Source organism: Seriola lalandi, unplaced genomic scaffold (genome assembly GCF_002814215.2).
Source record: "Seriola lalandi dorsalis isolate HSWRI2012SDOR001 ecotype SW California unplaced genomic scaffold, Sedor1 jcf7180002054519, whole genome shotgun sequence".
Lineage (NCBI taxonomy): Eukaryota > Metazoa > Chordata > Actinopteri > Carangiformes > Carangidae > Seriola > Seriola lalandi.
In genome coordinates, this window is record NW_019525072.1 from 2,525,301 (window position 1) to 2,543,021 (window position 17,721).

Sequence of the window (17,721 nt, forward strand, 5' to 3'; positions counted from 1 at the left end):
CTGTGTATTTTAACAGTTTGTGGCCACTACCACCGCTTTTCTGTTTCAAAGATGTTTGTGGATGTTTGATGCCGGGGTTGATGGGGGCAACAAGCCTCTTGGTCAGGACGAGGACGGTGCAAGGGCTCAGTATTGAGGAAGAGGAGGAGGAGGAGGCGGTGTAGAGGGGATTAATAAGCGTTTGTAGTATTAAATCAATGTGCCTGGGAGCTGAGGCACCTGATTAGCATGACCCTGTCCTGCACATCAGCACATTCAGGGCTGGGGGAGGCTGATTAAGAGCCAATGCTAATTTCCTCTCAACCCTGTCAATGAAAGAGAGAGAGAAAGAGAGAACGGATAGAAGGTGCAAAGAGATGCCTTTGTAAAGAGGACGATGTGCATGTTAGTTCACATGTACACATGTACCATGTTATTTGTATGCAGTTTAACAGATGTCAGTTGTGTTTAGAGAGATGGGGCACAAGATACAATTTGCAGAAAAATGGGTACACCATAATTCTTGTATTGTAACAGCACTAGTGAAAAGTAACTAACTACATTTACTCAGATATGACTTTGAGGTATTTGTACTTCACTCAAGTATTTCCATTTTAAGCTACTTTATACTTTAACTCCATCACGTTTCAGAGGGAGATATTGTTCTTTTCACTATCAGGCAGCTCGTTAGGCCACTAGTTAGTTATTTTTCAGATTAAGATTTCAAACACAATGAACGGTTTGTAAACTATGATGCCTTATAAAGAACCCAACTGTATATAAAACAGTTCAAATTAGCTCTACCTTGACTTACTATACCCTTTAGTGCCACTTATATATTAATACACCAACAGTAATGATCCAATAATATAGTAATATGACACTGGCTGGGGCCATGCTGCGTAAGGACTACTTTTACTACTTTAGGACTACTATACTATTAGTACATTTTATTTGCATACTCTTATACTTTACACTAATTTTTGAATGCATAATTTGTAATGGAAAATTTTATAGTCTGGTATTCAAGGGCATGATTTAGTAATTTATGCATCTCCATTCTTCCGTGCGTAAGCAGCCTGTTACTGTTGTAGCTGCTCGAGGTTGAGCTAGTTTAAAAATGTTAGAAAAAGAACGTTCGGATAAATGATGGTTTATCACATACTTTTTAAGGGAGCACAAAGGGCCACAATTTGTTTTATTTTGTAATGAGCCATAAGCTTAAAAGGTTGGTTTAATCTTTAAAAATGAATGGTGTTTTAGAATATTATATGTTATTAAGTATCTTAAAGGTAACTGGTGACTATAGTACAAGTACAGGAAAAGGCTCTGTAATGTCAAAGTAAAAACAGGTCTTTACAAAATCCTAAATTACTTACAAAATATCAAATACTAAATACCATTCTCTTTAATGAGACACAACTAAATTATCACTGATGCAGAAGACACATAATTAGTTACATTTACATTTCATATAATTTTGTGCCCAGAAATGTAGCTACAGTAAGCAATGAAATTTTAAAAAAAGCAATATCTCTATAAAGATTCTGCATTTGATGTGAGTCCATACTTCAAGATGAATATGAGATGAAAGGTAGATGTCGTAGATTAGAGTTTAGTGGATTGTCTCCTTCATGCGTTTGTTTTCTGATACTCTATAAAGCTAACTAAATTAAAGCAACTGCCACTCAGTGTGAGTTTCAGTTGCAGAGCATGAAGCTGATCAGCTGCATCCTCAGATCTGACACAGAGCTGCTCAGATGCCTCTAAAAATTCAGGTTATTTACCATTTGGTTGCATGAATGAAGCCACCGCAGTGATGAGGAGGACTAGCTGCTATAGAAACCCAGCAACCGTGGGCCTGCATGGATGATAGTCTCATTAAGTTGTTTGTCAGCCAGCACTGAAGAGTGCCAGCGCTCGGACACCAGCCTGAGCTGCAGCCGCGCCAATCAATACAGTACACACAGTATCTGCTTTCAGCCTGTGTGTCTGTGAGCAGGTTGGCACGCATGCTGGCAGGACGGTAGGGCCAGGCGGGGCCAACCGGCCTCCATCACCCATTACTACAACTCCCGTCCTGGTGCAGCCACCACCAGGACGGGCAGAGTGCGGCGCTGCCTTTGGGTACATGCCCTCATACTGTGCAGACCTGGAGAAAGGGCTAAATGCAGCCAGTGTAACTCAATCACTGGGAAAATGAATGTGTGGCTCATTATTCTTCACTTCGCTTCTTCCAACATGTGTATACGAAGGATCAGACCAAACCAAATAGTGACAATATTCAGAGTTCTTGCTCAATAAAAAAAAAGTAGATGAGATTTCCTCCATCTGGAGTAAGTAAACTTATGTGCCAATTCTCATTTCGGCTACTGACAGGAAAACAACCAGTGATAGTGGTGGTAAATAGAAAAAGTGCCAATCATCATGAGGCAGACAGCCACCAACCAGAATAAATAGAAATCAAAGTTGAGAAAAGCATCATTTTTGTTTCATTTGAATAGGGCTAACATTGTTTTGGTGCAACTTGCAGTGATTTATACTATACATATATCTCACTGGGACTTCACTTAGGATGAAATTGCAGACAACATGATTCTGTTGGTGAAAATTTAATGTAAATTCAGAAAAGTCTGGCCATTTTGTATCCCCCACCCGTTAGTTCTTGTCTGTGAATCGTTCTGTTCTGGCATATTAAACAAGAATAGGCTTCTAATTTCTAGCCAATGACTGTGGATTTTGCCACCTGAAAGTACAACTTTTGCTAATAAATCTTATCAGCTGTAGGCAGCTATCTTTGGCTAATGCTGAAAAAGTCTCTGGTTGACTTTTTAATGTTTCCAGTTGACTTGTTTTAAAACAGTGATTTTTAACATGCAATGTAATTCAAATTTTAGTGTGACCCTTGAATAGGTTGTTGTTCCCTTACATACTGTGCATACATCCTCGGAGAAGCAACGCAGTGGTTAGATTTATACTTGGTGTTTGTATTTTCATTTTTACAATAGAAAAGCATTTGAAGATGAGGAATTATCGATACATTTGGCAAACTTAACACTAACAGAAATCTTAGGCTGCCGTGCCCAGTGATGTTTGCTTAGCTGTTAGCTATTTGTGGAGGGGTATAGCAAACAGTCAGTCATAATCAAAATTATTTAAAGCAGCTGCAATTTAATTCAAAATTCATTACCAGAAAAAATGATGTAACATGTTAGAGGGAGTACAGAGATGGGTAGCAGTGAGGAGAGGTACAATGGGTGCTCAGCACCAGAAACTGTCCTTAACTGGGTGTCACATTAATGTGGGTGTCACTGGGGAGGAAACAGAAGATTCGCCACTCTGTGATCGTGACCTCGACCCAAATCAAAACGGCGACCTCAGGGCTAATCACAGGGCTCCTGAGAGCATCCTTTCATGTGGGCCGAGTCGAGAGCTTCAGAAACACAAGACGCCACCGAGGTCGCCGCTGTCATTGGCTATTAGCGCGGAGGTCAAAGCTTTCATTTGGACGGGGTCGCTGTTTTCCAGCAGCCGGAGATTGACAGCGTTTTACCACACAGGAGAGTCACCACTGCTCGCTCTCTCAGGACTGTAGCCATCCCAACAGCCCTCTGTCAGAATAATGTCACCCTGGCTGAGATAATCTCCATTCACCGGGCCTCTTTGATGCACTGTGAAGTTGTAACAGATGTGCAGTTAATGAGTATCACAGTTGGTTTGAGAAGATGATGATGTGATGACAGCGGCAATTCAGTCTGCAACCAAATGTGCACAAACAATCACATGCAGAGAAACTAGAGTTGGACCACAAATTAAGGTTTTGAATTTGTTAATCCCAATTTTAAGTAAATAAATACGCCTAATAATCCTTGATTTATTTTTTCATATTAACCAACTGTAAAATACTATGTATTCATGATGCATCAGTAATAATCTAATAATATCATATATTATAATATATCAGTTGCTGGGGCCATTTTCTGCAGAATGACTACTTTAACTTTTGATACTTTTAATGCATTTTGCCCCTAATACTTTTTACTTTCGATAAGGTTTTGAATGTAGGACTCTTACTTGCAGTTGAGCACATTGTTGTTGATTTTACTTAAAGGATCTAAATGCTTTGTCCACCATGGTGGCAAAAGCTATAGTATGCCAAAAATGGGTGCAAATGTGACCCACTATAATTTATTTATTTACATTATTCACATGGACTGTGTCTAATTTTATATACTTCATGCTAATGATTTAGGTTTTGTAATTTTGTTCTAGGATGCCAAAATGCAGTCCCCCTGGTTAAGATAATCAGCATTTGTCAAATATCATCACAGTTTTCTTTTCTTCAGTTTGAGATAATGCTGATAACACTACAGTTGTGATTCACTCCTCTACCAAATGTAAACAAATTATCCCTCTCTTCAAGACTAAATTAAGTGTTTGAAGTCTTTAATTGGCATTATCTATCATATCTGCTGGAACAATGAATGAACAGAAAAATCTAATTTCATTGCAGCTTTGTGCACATCTCTGTTCAGTAAGAAACCATCACTATGTGAGAGGTGGCTGACATTGTTAGCCAAGAGCTAAAGTTTAATCGAAGGTCAACATGAGCTCAATATATCAACAAATCAATATATTTGTCTGGCCCTGTGCAGCACTACTAAACATGGTGTATCATGGACCTGCCCTTTATTCTGCACTAACCCATCCACAGCAGACCTGTCTATCTGTCAGCCTGTCAGTCTCTCTGCCTGCCTCGCCCCCGGGGGCCGTGTTTAAACATCCCTCCAGGCAGGATCCAAAACTCTGACAGGGGCTCAGCCGATCCTTAAAAGATGGAACGTGAAGATGTGAAACCTCCAGAATGTGGTGAGGAAGGACTTTAAATATGTGACTTCTCAGAAAGAAGCAGCTTCACCACCTTGGGAAATAGTTATTGCCCCGTCTTCCTCCAGCAGCCCCCATCATAGGCCCTCACTGCAGGCAACAAGCTGCTCGGAGACACAGCTTCATACGTACGCTATGTGACCACTGGCACACTCAGTATTATGCAGGAGAACAGAGTGCATCCTGGCATGAAAAATCTGCAGGGACTTCAGCCTTTTCTTCCGAGGTACAGCATGGTCAGCCAAACCCAGGGGCATGTTGGCGCAGCAAACTGCTGCCTGATCCCAGGGAAGGCACAGTGCATGCTGGGAGGTCACTGTGAAGGTCACTGCACTTTTCAGCGCGCTGTTAAACATGAATGTTAATACAGAGAATGCATAGAACTGGAGAAGCACTGCAGGCCAGCCGATCCTTCGAAGCCATGCAAATGAGTTGGATCCATCACAAACCCTGTCATTGCTTTCAAGATTTCTCCGAAGCTTTCAAATCTGAGACACGACTAGCTGCCACACAGAGGTCTTACTGTTACTAATACTGTTGATATAGTTGTAATAAAGAGCAAATATTTTACTCTTTTTTAAAACATTAATACCTTTTACAAAAAACTATCAAGTGTTTCTGCAGACGTTTCAAAAAGTTTCTTAAGCAGCATTATCAGCAATTTTACTTGAAGTAAAGCATTTTTATATTATTTACTGCTAAATATTATTTTTTGGATTAATATTATTGGTGCATTAATGTGTGTGTTGGATTTTACTGCTTAATGTTGAACTATTTTAACTTCTTTTTGTACTGTTGGGTACATCTGCAGAAATGCATCATATCCTTAAAGATCATCAGATGTTTGTACCTCTAAAAAGTCGCAAGCTAGGGAAAAGAAAAAAAAAAAACATATACATACATATATATATAAATGTGTGTGTGTGTATGAGACAGTCTCCAGCACTGCAATGTTAATCACAGCCGCAAGTATTTTACATGAAGGAGGCTGCAGAGCATGAGGCTGTTTACATGTTACAGACTTACAGTAACAGCTTTAGGATGTTCACACTGATATTTTTTGTGTGATGAACACAATGAGATCAGATTTGTGAATGAAACGATGCACATCAGGGTGGTGAAACAGAAAGGCAAAGTCACCTCAGTTTGAAGCCACACAGTTTGTTTGCTAAAATCTAGATGCATGGACATGTTCCCCTTTTCTCTCTACACTTGTCTGCAGCCGAGCCTCTCTGAGGTTTCTCCAACTTTAGTGTCACCTTGAGATCCCACACTATTAAACAGCCCCACTGTCAACAATCAATAAATTTGGCTGGCCCTCTATCCTTCTTTTGTCTCTCCAAATGAAGCTGATGGATGAAAAAGAGCCCCGGTGCCCTCTCCCAGGTAATGTGCTGTGAACGACCATGTCAATACCTTCAGGGTTAACGGGGTAGAGGGGTGGAGGCAGAGCAGGGGGGCGGATTTAGGAATAATGATGCATTTAGAGCAGGACACAGGAGCAGGGTCAACTCTCAGGACAACTTAATATTTAATCAACCCACCTCACCGGTAACCCTAAACCCCACAATCCCCCCTGGTCAAGCAAGGAGACATGTGAGAGAGGGGGGAGTAGAACCAGAGGAAGACGAGGGGGGAGGGCGAGACGACACTTTATCTTTCAAATCGTCTTGTGCTTTGACTGAGTGAGAATTAAGTGAGAGAGAGATGGAAGGAGAGAGAAAGACAAGATGAGACGGGACGTTTGCCGGGTGACAAAGACGGCGAGATGACCGCGTGCAGCAGACAGAGACAGACAGATGGAAGAAAAATGGAAGGTGGTGAATAACGGCATTTAAGTCTTCTCCATCACACAGATTGGAGGCCAGTGGCCGGGCTGTTTCAGGCAAGGTTAAAGAAAGCGATAAGCACATCATGATGTTGAGCGATGACATGATGGATACAGGTGGGACGGGGAGCAGAGACATTACAGTGTCAGGTCAAAAGCACATTCATAAAGGTGCTAGCTAGTGATGCGCGGCGCTCTTAAACTCCGGCTCAACAGCTTCAGTCATTTTCAATCCTATTATCATAAAACAGATCACTTCTGTTTTGATTGGCTGAGTCAAGTTTAAAGGTTTTATACACAAAAATCTACACTAGCTCATTTACAGAATGGATTACAGCCACATCACATTTCATTTGAATAGGAACATTTGACATTGGAACATTTGATGACTTTTCTCTACACACTTCATCAGTGTTGGGGCTAGAGGAGGAAACGGCCATGGGGTCATTAGGACGGAATCAATTTATTGATTCTTATTTATTTATCTTGTTTGTGTCCGATTTCATATATAACATAGATTTTTGTTTACTTTTTTTTCTGATTTCTCTTTAACCTATTTTTCCTTTTTATATTCATATAATGAAGGACTGGATAGTTTGACATCTTCAGGGGTCTAAAAACCTGAGAAAGAAAAAACTATTTATGGTGGTTTAATGAGCCTAAAACTCATTAATGAGTTCAATATCTGACGAGGTGGTCCGAGTAGTCATGACTTCATTTTAAGGTGACAGAGAGCAAAAGGATTGGGAAGCAGTAGTGTGGTGGGTCTTGAATAATGCCAGTGTTTTGTTAATGAAGCTTAAACAGCTTGTTTCATCAGAGCTGGGACTGGCACTCTGAAAACGTTTGGCACATTATTTGGCAAATAATGGATCTTTGCAGTAACAGCACATATGAAGGAGCCTCAGCACCCTGGTCTTTCCTTTAGTTACTGTTGAGAGCCCAAGTGATTGATGAGCGTCCAGCCACAGCCATGACCACCGCTCAGCGCTCTCCTACACTGCAGCTGTTCACTTCAACCTATCAGCCCACCTGTGGGCTCAGGGTGGCTTACCCACTGAAGACTGAGGGTGCTGGGGGGGTGGAGGCTGAGGGGGGGCTGAGGATAAGCGAATTCCTGACAGGGAGAAGGGCGCGATGAATGGCAGCAGGTAGGCAGGCAGATGGGCCGCCAGGAGCCCCGGCGGGTCCCTGTGGAGGTGCAGGTGGCCCAGTTCAGCACAGAGCCACCCGGCCCGGCGTCAGCACTTTGGGGAGAAGCTGGGAAAAGTGCTGAGTCGGCAGGCACGTGGGGAGATGAGGTGAAGTGGTGAAAATTTTACCAGCATGATGAAAGTTTAAGCGTGCATGTTAAACAGGAAGCAGGAGGTGGGACACTTCCTCATTGTTTCCCTTGCAAACAACAACTGTCTGTTCTCCAAGACTCTGTGAGTCTAATTTCACCTGACACCTCAGGGTGCAGCACAGCTCCTTTTTTTTGACCCTGGCTTGACCTCAAAAATTCCAGTTTTCCAGTTTACAGTTTTTGCTTCTTCATAATTAGCTGCAAGGACGCTGCTTTCGTTTCAAGGGCGTCCCTCTGCACTGCGGCCTGGCTCATATACATGCCAGAGCCCCGTAGCACTTTTGTTGACTGCCATTCACATGATGCTACATAAAGCAGCCAGTTTGCTCTGTGGTCTGCGGAGCAGTGTGCTGAGAGAGGGGGGGGGGGGCAGAGGGAGAGTCAAGCGGTGTGATTACATAAGGTTGGATAACAGGCTCACTGTGGGGATACACACTCACTAGACAGTGTTGATGGAGTCTTTCACAGGCCTGATGGGGTGTTGATTAGGATGTGCTCACACACAAGGAGCAGATGCTGAAATGGATTCTAATGTGCTTTTCTCTCTTTGTTTCTCGCTCCCTCTGATTTCTACCCATCTCTCCTTTCATCCCTGCCATTTCCCCCTCTTTCTTTGTTGCCCCCTTGGCTGTCCTCCTCTCTGTGTGAACACCAAATCACACCCCAATCCCCAACCCCCCCTCCCAAACCCCTTTTTCTCTTCACTGCTGTCTTCCGCTGATTTCCAGGTGCGGTGCGAGCCTCCAGCATCTTCCCCATCCTCAGCGTCATCCTGCTCTTCATGGGAGGCCTGTGTATAGCTGCCAGTGAGTTCTACAAGTCACGCCACAACATCATCCTCAGCGCAGGGATCTTCTTTGTGTCTGCAGGTGAGTCAGACCCCGTCAAAATAATACAAAGGGGCAGGCGTCCATTCAATGGGCACAAACTTCATTTTGTAGTTGTGTACTTGAATTAGATCAGTTTTTATTGGAACTACTGCCACTACACTCCATGAGTACCTCCTGCAGCTGTTTCACAATAAAAGCCTTTCAGTGGTTCATGAAGAGTAGCTTAAAAAAGTCACTGCCAAAATAAAAAATTTCAGCAGTACTTTTAGATGAATCTTAGGTTTCATGTTTTCAAGCTCTTCTGCAGCCTTACCCTCATGTTTGACCAGTTTCTGGCAGGAATAATCCAATACATAGTTTGGTTTTTAGGGAATTTTACTGTTTATTCCTTTTACCCAGAGACAAGTTCATGGATGCCTTTTTGTGTTTCTGCTTGTAGATTTGAACACTGACTTTAGCAGTGTTAAGCTCTGTTTAGGGACATCTCTGGAGTCCTAGTATCAACAATATTTCCCAGAGTAAGACTGGACATGGTTTGAAAGTTTAATTATCTAATGACTTTATTAACAGTGAATTTAGCAACTTTATAATCCAGACTTTTAAAAATGTAGTTGTATGGTGGCTTTTTCCTTTAAAGGAATAGTTTGACATTTCTGCAAAATTTGATCATTCAATGATCTCATGTATTTACAGCCAGCAGTTGCTTAGCTTAGCTTAGCTTAGCACAACATCTGGCAACTGAGGAAAACATCTGTAAAAGTTAAAAAAAAAACCTGCCTACCTATCAGCACCTCTGAACCAAACTAATTTACATACTTTATATTGTTTATTTTATACATTCAAAAACGTAAATATAGAGGTGGTGGCTGAGGCTAGCTTCCAGGTTTTGTGCTAAGCTAGGCTAATCAGGCTAATCATATTTACTCTACAGATATGGGAGTGGTATCGATCTTATCAACTTATTCCCCTGCACAAAACTTATGTCCCAAAATGTAAAACTATTTCTATAAATAGCTGTCATTACACACTTCTGTTGTAATTAACATTGCACCACAGCATGAAATCAAAAGGCTGTGTACACACCGTTTTGTCTCCGGCTGTTGGTTGTACTGCAGATACAAGTCCCTTCTTCTTTTGTCTTCCTTTCTTTTCTCTCAGTCCTGTTGCTAGGCTAAAAGCCACCCATTGGGACTCATCTCTAAAAATATGGTGTCCCTGACACACTTTCCCTACGATCCATCTTCCCAGATATACCATGTCAAATATTTCTCTGTGTGTGACTAAACTAACAAGTCAAAGTATAGGTATGTGGATATATGATGGGCTCTAATGCAGAACACAGCTCCAATGTGGATTATCTTGTACTCTGTCCCAAATGATCTGCATCAAGACCTGGGGCCGCCCTGTTTCTTGCTGCAAGGGCAAAGATTAGGAGTCTAATATCAGTCACTCCGGCCTGGACAGGATTAGTACACTGTGTACAGTGCATGAATCAGCACTCTAAACATATTTGGCATGATACTGCGTATTAAGTTAACCATGCACCAAGAATAACTCTATGAGCTCATCCTGAATGATGCAATTTTTGTCGTTTTCCTCTCTTTGCCCGTTTCTTCATGAACTCATTACCCATAACCCACCCCTCTCCTGTTGTATGGCGCCCATCCTGCATCTCACAACCTCTTAGGCCTGAGCAACATCATCGGGATCATCGTGTACATATCAGCCAACGCAGGGGACCCTTCAAAAAGCGACTCGAAGAAGAACAGCTACTCGTACGGCTGGTCCTTCTACTTCGGTGCCCTCTCCTTCATCATGGCTGAGATGGTGGGCGTCTTGGCCGTGCACATGTTCATCGACCGTCATCGACAGCTCCGAATAGGGGCGCGCGCAGCCGACTACCTCCAAGGCTCGGCCATAACGCGGATCCCCAGCTACCGCTACCGCTACAGACGCCGCTCGCGCTCCTCCTCCCGCTCCACAGACCCATCACACTCCCGTGACGCCTCGCCGGTGGGCCTCAAGGGCTTCAGCGCGCTGCCATCCACAGAGATCTCCATGTACACGCTGCCCCGGGACACCCTCAAGTCCTCCGGCACGCCCACCGCCACCTACAACTCTGAGAGGGACCACAACTTCCTGCAAGTCCACAACTGCATCCAGAAGGACCTGAAAGACTCGAGCCACACCAACACAGCGAACCGCCGCACCACGCCGGTATGAGGGAGTCGACACAGGCCAGGCTGGTCCGGTGGAGAGCGGAGACCAGGAGACACGGGAACCCCTGTGGGTGCGGTACGCCCCTGGTGAAGATGGATTTCCATGTTTATAGACATTTGTTCTTTTTGTTCAGCTGCATGACTTTTCCATTACCATTGTTGAGAGAGTTTCAACAAGTCTGCTGTGTTCCTGGATTGAATGGCAGAAGAGTGAGAATGGGTCAGGTTGTACCGAGAGAGTGATGTCTGTCATTACGAGGTTTGTGAGGTTCGGGGCACTGACAGGGAGGGTGGGAGGGAGTGGGCATTTATGAGATAAAGAATTGATTTCATGATTTCATTGCCCTTTGGTTTGACAGTTTTGCCCCACAGTTTGGTTGGAGCAACAGGTCAGGCTCCCCCGCAGCCGGCCCACCGCTCGGACATACACCTCTTTTATTTAATGACTCATTTGTTCATTTTTTGCATTAAAACTGTGAATTGTTACAGCTTGGGATTCAGTAAGAATTAGCCCAATCTGTAATCTCTAACAAAGGTACTATATATATATGTATTACTTTTATAAATAAATTATTACGTTAATAATCAAGAGTTACAGACTTTACCGAAGCAAAAAAGCAAAAAAAAAAACAAGTTAACTAAACCAAGTGCTGTTGGTAACATGAGGAAAAGACTCTTTTAGTATCTGTTCATTTGAAGGTCGAGAACAAGCAAAGGTCCTTTAGGTAGCAGCAGTGCACAGCGACTGGTGCCGCCAGAGGCAGATACAGACAGTCAGCAGTAGAATAATATCTATTCTTTTAACAGAACCTTCTCGTCTTTTTCTCAGTCCCTGTTCGCTTTCTTTTTTGGGGGGGTCGTAACGGGAGAGTTGAACCCCTTAACAGAAAGAGCCAACAAAAGGGGTCAAAGTTCACAAAGCAAAGACTCCAAACACGACTTCTACAAAATAAAAAAGGAAGGAGCAGAGGGGAAGGAAAAGAAGAGGACGCCAAACACAAAAATAAAAACAAGTTAAATATGAAATAGTACAAGAGAAGCTAAGTGACTCACAATTTCAGAAATTAAATGCATGCTATAAAATTACAGCAAATCTGCTCTTGAGAAACTTAAGTTTTAAAGGTTAATAATTATAAGGGGAAAAAAAGCAAAGACGCTAAAGTTTAAAGTATTAATGTTTCATGTGTATTTTTCTTATGTTTTCTTTTTTATTTATTTAGTTCATTTTATCTTATTGCTTTTGTGAGACAAACCAAACAATCTACATTGAACAAAACTGCTTTTTTAAATGGTTTGGTTGATTTCTTTATAAATATATAAATATATGTATGTATGTATTTTATTTTTAAAACTCACACAGCCTTAGTCATTTCTTTGTTTCTTTTGATTTTTAATGTGTTGTTCAATTTGAAAATGAAATCTTTAAAGGTGCCAAAACCGAATGATCCTATACTTGGATGCATCAAGTCCTGATGAATAAAATACGAACCCTAGGGGGAACAAATCACCATGTTTCACTGCGTGTCTCTAACACACACTTTATCCTGTAACACCTTTTTGTTTAACAGTTTTCAGTACTAACACTTGTCTGTCTGTCACATCATCGTATCTGCAATGCAAAAAAAATGGACTTGAAAGTAAAGCAACTATTTGCCTCATGGAGCTGTGGAACAGAGAAGTGGTTCCCAACCTCTTTTTTTTTTCATTTCAGGGTTTCTCAGAGGCCCGAGAGAGATGAGCTAATCCAGTATTTCATAAAACAGAGCAAATCTCAGAGTCAGAAAAAATTATTTATAATAATAATAATTAACTCAGTGTCCACTTACTCACTGTTTTCAGAGCTTTCCGCTGTTTGCTTTTAGTTCTACAGTTAGATCACGTGATCACATGTCAGCCAACTCCGTGACAAACTACCTGATGAAGACCATGAGACGTGGTTGATAGTTCAGCAAAAAGCCAGTAACTTGACATTGAGTTAGGAGAGTTATGTGAAACTTCTGTCTCCAAAGTCAGGAATGAACTTTGACCCTCAAAACTTCAGTGTGTGTAGTTATGTATTTCATTCTTATCCTGTTAACCATCCTAACAGTTTTATTTAGGGTCAAGACTGAAGCTCGTTACACATCAGGAACAACACCGATAAACAACAAGCTCATTTTTGAGAAGGAGAATTTAGCGAGCACTGCTTCCGTCTGTGTGAGGATCAAGCTTTTTGAACTTCCAGATTTTAAGAGTGAGAACACATTTGGAAGTTAAAATATGGTTTTAGGATTAAGGATGGAATTAGCTGTAGACACACAAACACACACACACACACACACACACACACACACACACACACGTAACTTTCCTGAACTGACAATCCGACAAGGCTGTGTACAGATGTTAAAGTAGGCAGGGTTTGAACTTCTCTCTCTCTAGCTCTCTTTTTTTTTTTTTTAATTTTCACAATTACAAACACTATGAACAGTTCCAGGAGAGAATGAAAGTGTCTCCACATATTGAATTTGATTATTTGAATTATCCAGTTTGTCTCACGTCTCTGTGACGGCCATCTTTTAACCCCGAGTGCGGTCATAACAATTTTGCCCTCCAAAGTGGTTGGACAACACGTGTCACACGTGTTTTCGAGCGTACAGGGTGTGCATCAAACTAACTAGTGTTTTGAAGCACATTCTCGCCTTTAAGGTCACGGGTGGGGAAGTCATTACGGCAGTAAGTGTCCTCACAAGTATAGCAGTACGAATGTGTGCTCGTGTGTGTGTTTTTGTACTTCTATCTTAGAGATAACTTCAAAGACCTTGACAAAGACGAAGGGACCTGAAAGAAAACAGTTTTAGGCTTGAAAACTCTTGAATATCGACACAGAATATTATATATTGGCCTCAGCGTTCACACACCCATAAAAACCAAAAGCTGAGTTGTCAGATATATAAACCCTGTGTGCTCTGCTAAAACCACAGCCTCTGCCTGCTGTTGTAAAATGGTGATAACACGCTGTAATCGACCACTGGGAGCCGCAATCCAAAAATATCAGCGCTGGCTCTTGAATGCCTGTATCAGAACCCCAGTGTCTACATGAGTGTGTGCTTGTAAGTGGATTAATAAAGCCCAGAAAACACACACATCATGCTCTTGCCAGTTACACAGACATGAGACCAAGTTTACTGCGCGTACAGAAAGAGAATATCTGCCTTGCTTTTTAATAGAAAGCAGCTCAAACCGACAGTTTATCAGACCTCAGAGCACACTGCGTGGTACTTTGGGCTTCTGCTGTACAGCTACAGCTCTTTATACACCAGTAAACACATTTTCTCTCTCTCTTTGAGCTAAAAAGCCTCGCAGAAGGCAGCTTGTAAAGCACAGGCCGTCTGAGCATCTTTCTAGGACGATATATTCCTGAGAAAGAAACACAGGTTTGCAATAACACCGCCAGCTTCAGTCTACTGCAGGTTTAAACAACATCCAACACCTTTCTACACCACTGCCCTAAAAGCATTGCTTCCAGAGCCTAACATGCTCCTGCGACTGTGTATATGTGTGTGTAAAGAAGCGCTCGTATATGGTGTTGAAGCAGATATACAAAGCAAATCTATTTGTGAGACAAAGAGGGGGTCGGTTCCTCAGGACGGTGGCGTGTTTTATGTATGTGTGATTGAAGGGGAGCGCAGTACAAAGAGAGGTCTTCCAAGAATAAGACTAAATAAATAAAATCAATGGATTCAGTGTATAAATAGAGTTCTGCATGATAGTATGCACAGCATGTGCTTCGCTAAACTTGTTCCCCGAGCTCTGGACAAGTTTAGAGGCCAGCGGATTCATCAAATAAGGGGGGAGAGGGGAAAAAAAAAGTTTCTATTAGAAAAGTGCTGAGATCCTGATTTGCCATTATCTGAGCTCTCTGACACAAGCCGCTCTCCATGAATTTGAGGGGAAAATATGTCAACGTAGCAGTCTAAATGAATAGGGCCTTTTTTTTATGTATAGCCATCTTTATTCAGAATTCATAAGCAGCAGTCATTTTACAAGCCTGTATTACATTAAAGAGAAAATGTGTGTGTGTGTGTGTGTGTGTGTGTGTGTGTGGAGGAGGCTTAGTGATACTGGCTTTCTCATAAAGCAGCACCTGGCCCCAGATTTTTAATATGTTTTAGGAATGAATACGTTTTTCTGTCCGTCTCTCTCCTCGTCTCCTCTTAGGCGTATCCTTCCCATTTTGTCTCTCTGTCTTCCCTCATAACCTTTTTCAACATGCTGTCTTGTCACGTCTTTTCTGCTGCGAGTCGGACCTGCCCGGCAGCGGGCAGACAGAGGGCCGTAAACGTCTGTGGAACAATACATCATCCGTGGTATCACAGATTGGGAGGGTGAGGACAAGTTCGGCCCTTATTTCTAATGTGGGGAGAGGCTGAGTTGTCAACCTTTTAAATCAAACTCTAATATTTAAGATTAGGCACTCCCAGGCCCCTGCATAGACTCGCACTTGTTCATAAAATATTTTCCCACTAATACCCATTCATGAGATTAAACTGTTTATTTTGTTTTGAAGTGACTGACCTCCCCTGGAGAACTGATACAGTCAGACTGAAACATAGTCACTTAGAAATTCCTCTAATCAGCTCTAAGGGTTCTCAAGCTTTCCGGTCTCACACAGCACATAATGAAGTTTAGATTACTGCCTGAAAATTACAGTCTAATTATTTAGTACATATTGGTATCAATAAAACACATTCTGGGTTTTTAAACACTGATTACTTATTTATTTTTATTTAATTATTACTTATTAATACTAACACTGAAATTTAAAGTGTTACTGCAGTTTACAGCGAGAACAGTGGCAGATTTCATTTTGAGACAGTTGGTCTAAGCAAAAGCAGTTCATCAATTCTGGCCTCAATGATTGTGTTTTTTGTCGTCTGAGATGTTGATGCTAATCTCTATATCTGACCCTCTGGTGTTTTCAGCTGACTGATTTTGCCTATAAAAGCATCTTAAATATGTGTGTGATGGCTACATACATGACATGATACTAAAAGAGTGAGGCTAAAGCTACATGGCGTTGTAGCCAGCTGATAGGAGCAGCATCGTTATATATATGTAATGTTGTTCTAATTAATCCCTTGGAAAAGCTTATTATAGGAAAACAGGACAAGTGGTTCGATTTATACTTGTAATATCTGTATTCTCAAATACACTTTTTGAAGAAAAAAGTATGTAAGGACCAAATGAAGCCAAATAAAACCCACCTGTTACCCATAACTCCACATGATAATAAGTGACATGCCACTTACCTTTGGAAATAAAGCAGCTAATGCTAAAATTTGCAGCTCACATTAGAGCAGATAAACACATTGTTCCTTATACTTTTTTTCTTGTGTTTTTTTTGTTTTGGAAAGGTGAACACAGAACACGCCCTTTAAACTCTGAACTAAACTCTCTCGAGACCAAATATTGCTCTTATCACCCTGCGGGCGACGCAGCTCTGATAATCTAAAGCCTGACAGATCTCCTGTGCCTACAGCACATATGGTGATATACAACTATTCTTTTTACCGGCATCTTAGTTTGAAGCCCACGTGGTTTAGAGTAACAACTGTGAAATGGTGAAAAAACAAAACACTATACAACAGTCTCTAGACTAAAAGGTGTTTCTAGCAAGTGACATTAATCTGTGTTATGTTACATCCAGCTCCTGACAGGTTGATTCACTGTGCAGGTGTAGGATGAAGAAACTTACCCTCCACTTCCTCCTCCTCCTCCTCCTCCTCCCCCTCTTCCTCTGGCTCCGCACACAGAGGAGCTGGAGCCGAGGGGAGGCGAGACATGCCCTTGAAGAGTCAATGCTAGATTTTTTTTTTTTGGCAGGATAACAGAGTTGGACACTGCACAGAGATGTCAGGGAGGGTCAGGGCAAGAGCTCCAGAGCTAATGCTAATGATAGCTCCACCCACAGCTGCAGCGTCGTGCAGCCAGAGCGGGGCCCCATGATGCTCAGAGGCCAGATTTCCATGCTCTGTTTGCTGGAGGGCACAAAGAGTAATTTATTGGAAATAGGGCAAAAAGAAAAAGAGATTACATGTTTGGATGTGTTTGTGCGTCCCTCGCTGCACCCAGTTCTCCGTTCCTTCACTTCTCAGTCTTGACAACCCATGTCATTTGGGTTTTGAATGTTTTTGAAAATATACAGCTGTCCCCTTAAAGCATAAGTGATTAACTTGGATCTTATTTCGACCCGTTTGGCTGCTGTTTCTATCAATTATAATAACATTTTACTCACCTACCGTGACTTAACTGCTGCAAGGATCTGGGAACGCAGCGACTTTGCTAAAAAAGAAAAGCGATAAGGCATTAAACACAAGTTTTCATAGGATTTAATAGGTTTTAAAACTGATTTTTTTGTCCCCCGAAGCAGCGCAAACAAACTGTTGATATGAGTTGATATAGTCAGGAAACAGTTGCACATTACCATTAACACAACATAGCAAAATTAGCATTTATTTGCAGTCATGCTGATATATAATTTGCAAAATTCACTCTCTTTTAGTTCTGTTTTTGGTCTCTACCAACTCCTGAGGGAAATATCTGGCCATGTTCACCAGCTGGTCTCTGATTGTGCCTCTCTTGTGTTTGCTG

At 41.9% G+C, this 17,721-nt stretch overlaps 1 protein-coding gene across 1 annotated transcript in view; it reads left to right on the forward strand.

The window, feature by feature from the left end:
- The window catches only part of cacng2a (calcium channel, voltage-dependent, gamma subunit 2a), a 69,325-nt gene extending 56,730 nt beyond the window's left edge, over positions 1-12,595 (forward strand). The window contains exons 3-4 of the mRNA XM_023413713.2: positions 8,768-8,908; positions 10,557-12,595. Coding sequence (XP_023269481.1) covers positions 8,768-8,908; positions 10,557-11,092 — 677 coding nt within the window. The 3' untranslated portion in view covers positions 11,093-12,595. The remainder of the gene's footprint in view (positions 1-8,767; positions 8,909-10,556) is intronic.
- Positions 12,596-17,721: the final 5,126 nt, after the last annotated feature.